Source organism: Lissotriton helveticus, chromosome 1_2 (genome assembly GCF_964261635.1).
Source record: "Lissotriton helveticus chromosome 1_2, aLisHel1.1, whole genome shotgun sequence".
Taxonomy (NCBI): domain Eukaryota; kingdom Metazoa; phylum Chordata; class Amphibia; order Caudata; family Salamandridae; genus Lissotriton; species Lissotriton helveticus.
This window is the reverse complement of record NC_136058.1, coordinates 441,654,638-441,660,637: the sequence shown is the minus strand read 5'-3', so window position 1 is coordinate 441,660,637 and position 6,000 is coordinate 441,654,638. Positions and strand designations below refer to the sequence as shown.

At 40.9% G+C, this 6,000-nt stretch overlaps 1 protein-coding gene across 1 annotated transcript in view; it reads right to left on the bottom strand.

The window, feature by feature from the left end:
* Window positions 1-1,152: 1,152 nt before the first annotated feature.
* LOC144805435 (uncharacterized) overlaps window positions 1,153-6,000 on the bottom strand; it is a 194,102-nt gene continuing 189,254 nt past the window's right edge. Inside the window, exon 5 of the mRNA XM_078671991.1 lies at window positions 1,153-5,584. Within this exon, the coding sequence (XP_078528117.1) occupies window positions 3,480-5,584 (2,105 nt within the window). The 3' untranslated portion in view covers window positions 1,153-3,479. The remainder of the gene's footprint in view (window positions 5,585-6,000) is intronic.

The window sequence follows — 6,000 nt, the reverse complement described above, 5'->3', positions numbered from 1 at the left end:
GGTTGTGCAAAGCTAGATTTAACATGGTCGTCTGTGGAAGTGTGTCCCTCCAGAAATCAGAGTAGATCATACGGTGGGGGGCAAGAAAGGTTTATTTAAGTATCACAGATGCAGAGACCCTTTCCATCATCAAGCTAAGACCACGGACAAATGTCTCTATTCCAGCTCACGGCCTAGCAACCGTCCCCACATTCCAGAATATCATGACACAGGACGTCACACCTTCTCCCCCCTTACATATAGGGAGGAGTCACTTTAGTCTGGTGCTCAATTACATATGTAGATGTGTCTGGTGGAACCTGATAACTGAAAGGCACGCATTTGTTTACATACAATTTCAAATATGTCTGATTTATTATTCCTATTACCGCGCTTTCAACCTTGAGAAGGCCCATCCTAGACCAGTGTGTGGACAAAAGACATGCCGACAAATCGAGGGCAAAGGTATTGGAACATGGTCTAGGGACACTGACAACAACTCCTACATCAAACCTCACGTTTAACTCATGAAGCGCAAAGAGGGATATAAAGCGATATACTGAGAAAAAGTAACCTTGAGAATTGCTGCAAACTAAAGTAAATTTTAAAAAACTAATAAAAGTACTACATATCCACAGCTGTGAGACCTGGAAGCCGATTATTTCTCAATATAGCCCTAGTTTATGATTACCTTACAGTGCTAACATTATCATCCGTGCTAGAAAAGATGGGAGCCTGGGATGTCTGGTCACAGAAGCTCCTTTACATACAAAGGGGGTGACAACCTGTTCACAACGCACAGCACAGCTTGTACACAGAAAAGGGTAAAGTCTTGAGTCTCTTTTTTTCATTTTCTTTAATATATCTTGCACCTCGCTCTCTTCTTCTCTTTCTCTCATTTCATTCATCATAAATTACTCAAATTCACTATTGCTTTATCAGCACGGCACAAGTCGGGGGTAGCCACAGTTTGAAGGGGTCCCCCCACTATTATCTAGAAACTTGACTCAGTTCCATCTAGCTCCTTAGCCTGCGACTGTTTGTTTGTGTGAGTGGCGCAAGAGAGGAACAGAGAACTTGACAAAATTAGCCCTTCTTTTGCTTAATACACAGTAAATGTGAACCACTTTGGGGCTTAGGGGCTGGATAACGAATAACATCAGGAAACAAACGCAAATTAAAAGCACATTTTATTTATTTGCTGAAAATTGTTTAAAAATGTAATTTCAAAGTTTCACATATCTGCTTAAAAATATTTACACTTTCAGTCATTTCCGAGTTTAGTTACAAACTAATAGTGGGAAAAACAAATGATGTATAAAAACTGAAACCAAAAACATATTTTTACATTATTTTATATTTCTTGTTTTGTGTTTTTAAAACTGGCCGTCAACCTTTCACGTGAAAATTAGTATAAGGGCCTGACAACACTTCTTGTGATGTCACTACATGTGACGTCACTGTGATTTGCATATGATAATGGGCTCCTTTACTATTTTCCTTACTTGTGCGCTGTTTATTGGCATGACATGGGTCTATAGGTATTAAAAATAAACATATAAATTCACAGGTGTTCAGACCATTTCTTTGGTGATGTCACACATTGACATGTATTCGGCTGCTTCTTCTATTTTTAGGTGAGTACATGTAACGTGCCGTTTCCCCTCCTTCCATTTCTCTCTATTTCTCGCCCCTTTCTTTGTCTCTCTCGCTCTCTTTATCTCTCACCCTCTCTATCTCCCACACACTCCTGTTAGCGTTAGCTTCATGAATGTCACTGCCACTTCTGGCATTCATACGACAAATCCTTTAGAAGATTTGAGGACAAGGGACAATCAAGTGTGGAAGACTAGTTGCTGGGAGTGCAACTGATTATCCTGGCACATATATGCTGTTGATGTGGGATTTTGCTATTTCACCACATTCTTCAAACAGAGTCGACTGCTTACAATGGCTCAATTCTGGTAAAAAGAAGAGTTTGGCAAGTCACAAACTGAATAGGGAGAGCCATGTCGGAGAGGAGCCACGGGTCACACTTAGTTATAAGGCCCGAGGCACGAGCTGATCCATCAACCGATAACAGAGTGTAAAAGATGCAGCAAACATTACTTAAAAACACTTATATGCTCTTTTATATCTAAAAACAGGTTATTTCTTGAACACCTGTGCTTCACTTTAGTTCATCACATATACTGCTGCGGCATTTGTTAATAGTAATATCTACATTTTACCAATGAAGCTTCCCATCTCCAGAGCTCTGACAACGTGTCCACTCTGGGTGTGTTTGGTTTATAGGTTTTATCACTAATCCGACAAGTTAGCTGAAAATATCGTTGCTAGTCCCAGTATTGTTCAGTGTTGCTTTTAAAGGAAGTGTGATCCGGTGCGATTGAATGTTTTTCTTTGTATCTCTTCTTCACCAAATAAAAATCAACAATTTTTCTTTTCTTTTAGTCCACATTGTGCTAGCCTCCCACTGTGTATCCTGGTACATCATGCTGCTTTGCTATGTGTACAGAAGTGAACAATCACTGGAAACAAACACTTTTATAACTCTGCAAATACTGTTATCTGTTTTCCTTCTTTACTGCTAGTCCTGTCTTCTATCATCTGGCATTTCAATGTCCCACATAATTTGAATTTAATTTTTTTCCGTAATTCATTCCTCTCACAATAACTGCACTGTTCTGCTGTTGTCTTTGTCCTCAGATGGGTCAATATTATTTTTGATGTTCTTAAGTTCTTTCCAGAGTCTCTGTGTTCGGGGTCTTGAGCCCAAATATCCACGGACTCGATAATTCTCGTTTCGGTGCCTACTCGAATCACGGGTTCACACTCTGCAGCTCTGGGCATCAACTTGCTTAATCTCCACTATGGCCCCCCCGCAGCGGGATGCCTGGCTTTCACCTTGGGGATGCCCAGTACGAGTGTCTCACAGGGAAAAAGCCAGGACGGGTTCCCAAGGCAAGCGCCGAGATGCCTACGGGTAATCGAGCGCTATATAAGAACGCATAATAATAATAATAATAATAATTCGCTGATGTGTTTGGAGGTTTGATAAGTGACTAAAGCTCTTCCTACATTCACTGCCGTTGAATAGTTTTTCCCAAGTGTGTGTTTGCTGAGGATTTTGAAGGTGTGATAACTGACTAAAGCACTTTGCACATTCACAGTACTTGAATGGTTTTTCTCCTGTGTGTGTTCGCTGATGAATCCTTATTGCTGACGAGTCGCGAAAACTACTGTCACATTCACTACAATGATAGGGTTTTTCCCCTGTGTGTGTTCGCTGATGTGTTTGGAGGCTTGATAAGTGACTAAAGCTCTTCCCACATTCACAGCAGTTGAATGGTTTATCCCATGTGTGAGTTCTCTGATGAATCCTTAATGCTGAAGAGCCGCGAAAACTACTGTCAACTTCACTACAATGTTAGGGTTTTTCCCGTGTGTGTTCGCTGATGATTTTGTAACACTGATAATTGACTAAAGCTCTTTAGACATTAATTGCACTTGAATGGTTCTCCTGCGTGAGTTAGCTGATGATACCTTAATGCTGAAGAGCTGCGAAAACTACTGTCACATTCACTACAATGATAGGGTTTTTCCCCTGTGTGTGTTCGCTGATGATACCTTAATGCTGTAGAGCTGCGAAAACTACTGTCACATTCACTACAATGATAGGGTTTTTCCCCTGTGTGTGTTCGCTGATGACTTTGTAGATGTGACAATCGGCTAAAGCTCTTTGCACATTCACTGCACTTTAATGTTTCTTTTCCTGTGTGAGTTCGCTGATGATACCATAGTGCTGAAGAGCCATGAAAACTACTGTCACATTCACTACAATGATAGGGTTTCTCCCCTGTGTGTGTTCGCTGATGTGTTTGAAGGTTTGATAAGAGACTAAAACGCTTCCCACATTCACTGCAGTTGAAAGGTTTTTCCCCTGTGTGTGTTCGCTGATGTGTTTGTAGCTCTGATAATTGACTAAAGCTCTTGACACATTCATTGCACTTGAATGGTTTTTCTCCTGTGTGAGTTCGCTGGTGACGCCTTAATCCTGAAGAGCCGCAAAAACTACTGTCACATTCACTACAATGATAGGGTTTTTCCCCTGTGTGTGTTCGCTGATGTGTTTGGAGGTTTGATAAGTGATTAAAGCTCTTCCCACATTCACTGCAGTTGAATGGTTTCTCCCCTGTGTGTGTTCGCTCATGACCTTGTAGTACTGATAATTTACTAAAGCTCTTTAGACATGCATTGCACTTGAATGGTTTTTCTCCTGTGTGAGTTCGCTCATGATACCTTAATGCTGAAGAGACGTGAAAACTACGGTCACATTCAGTACAATGATAGGGTTTTTCCCCTGTGTGTGTTCGCTGATGACTTTTTAGGTCTGATAACCGACCAAAGCACTTTGCACATTCACTGCACTTGAATGGTTTCTCCCCTGTGTGTGTTCGCTGATGACCTTGTAGTACTGATAATTTACTAAAGCTCTTTAGACATTCACTGCACTTGAATGGTTTTTCTCCTGTGTGAGTTCGCTGATGATACCTTAATGCTGAAGAGCTGTGAAAACTACTGTCACATTCACTACAATGAAAGGGTTTTTCCCCAGTGTGTGTTCGCTGATGACTTTTTAGGTCTGATAACCGACTAAAGCACTTTGCACATTCACTGCACTTGAATGGTTTTTCCCCTGTGTGTGTTTGCTGATGAATCCTTAATGTTGAGTAACGACTAAAAATGCTTTCACATTCATTGCAATGGTATGGTTTTTCCCCTGTGTGTGTTCGCTGATGTGTTTGTAGATTTTCTAATCGATTACAGCTCTTCCCACATTCACTGCACTGGTATGGTTTTTCCTCCGAGTGTGTTCGCTGATGTCTTTGTAGGTGATATAACTGACTAAAGCTCTTGCCACATTCACTGCATTTAAATGGCTTTTCTCCTGTGTGTGTTCGGAGATGAATTTGTAGGTGTGATGACTTACTGAAGCACTTTGCACATTCACTGCACTTGAATTTTTTTTCTCCTATGTGGTTAGACAGATGGCTTTGTAGGTGTGACGAGAAAGTAAAACACTTTGCATATTCACTGCACTTGAATGGTTTTTCCCTTGTGTGTGTTTGTTGATGTCTTCGTAGGTTTGATAATCGACTAAAGCTCTTGGCACATTCACTGCACTTGAATGGTTTATCTCCTGTGTGCGTTAGCAGATGAATCCTTAATGCTGAAGAGTAACTAAAACTACGGTCACATTCACTACAATGATAGGGTTTTTCCCCCGTGTGTGTTCGCTGATGACTTTGTAGCTCTGATAATCGACTAAAGCTCTTCACACATTCACTGCATTTAAATGAATTTTCCCTTGTGTGTGTTTGATTATGTCTTTGAAGGTGTGATAACTGACTAAAGCACTTTACACATTCACTGCACTTGAATGGTTTTTGTCCTGTGCTCGTGTGCTGATGAAGCTTGAGTAGTGATGACAAACTAAAGCTCTTGCTGTATGTGTATGATTCTTCTTTCTTAGTTAGTGCCTGTGGGTCGGGTATACATTTATCTACATCCCTTGACTGTAGTTCCTGATGGGCCAACATGGCTGATAAAGCACTTGTGATTTCTCACACACTTTAAATGTGTGCAGTATTTTGCACGTTTGATTTCTGTTTTAACAATAAAATACAATAGCCACCAAATATTTGCCACACTCCTAGTACGTAGTATGTGTCTTTGTAGGGGATTGTGCCTTTAGATTGGATTATGGCTGTGGACGCTTGCAGGTAAAGATGTATCTTCCTTCTGGCTGGTGCAAATTGGGACAGTCTGTTGTATTGTAGATAGAAGAGCTCCTCTTTCCTTTACCCGTCAGTTGTCTGGCTCCGCTCTGTTGTGCTTTTCGCTTGTTACTGTGGTTTGGCCAGAAAGAGTTTAAAATTCACCTAGAGCACGGAATGAAGGCTTGTCTTCATTTTAGAAAATAGAGCACTGCGGTAATCACATCATACCGATACATTG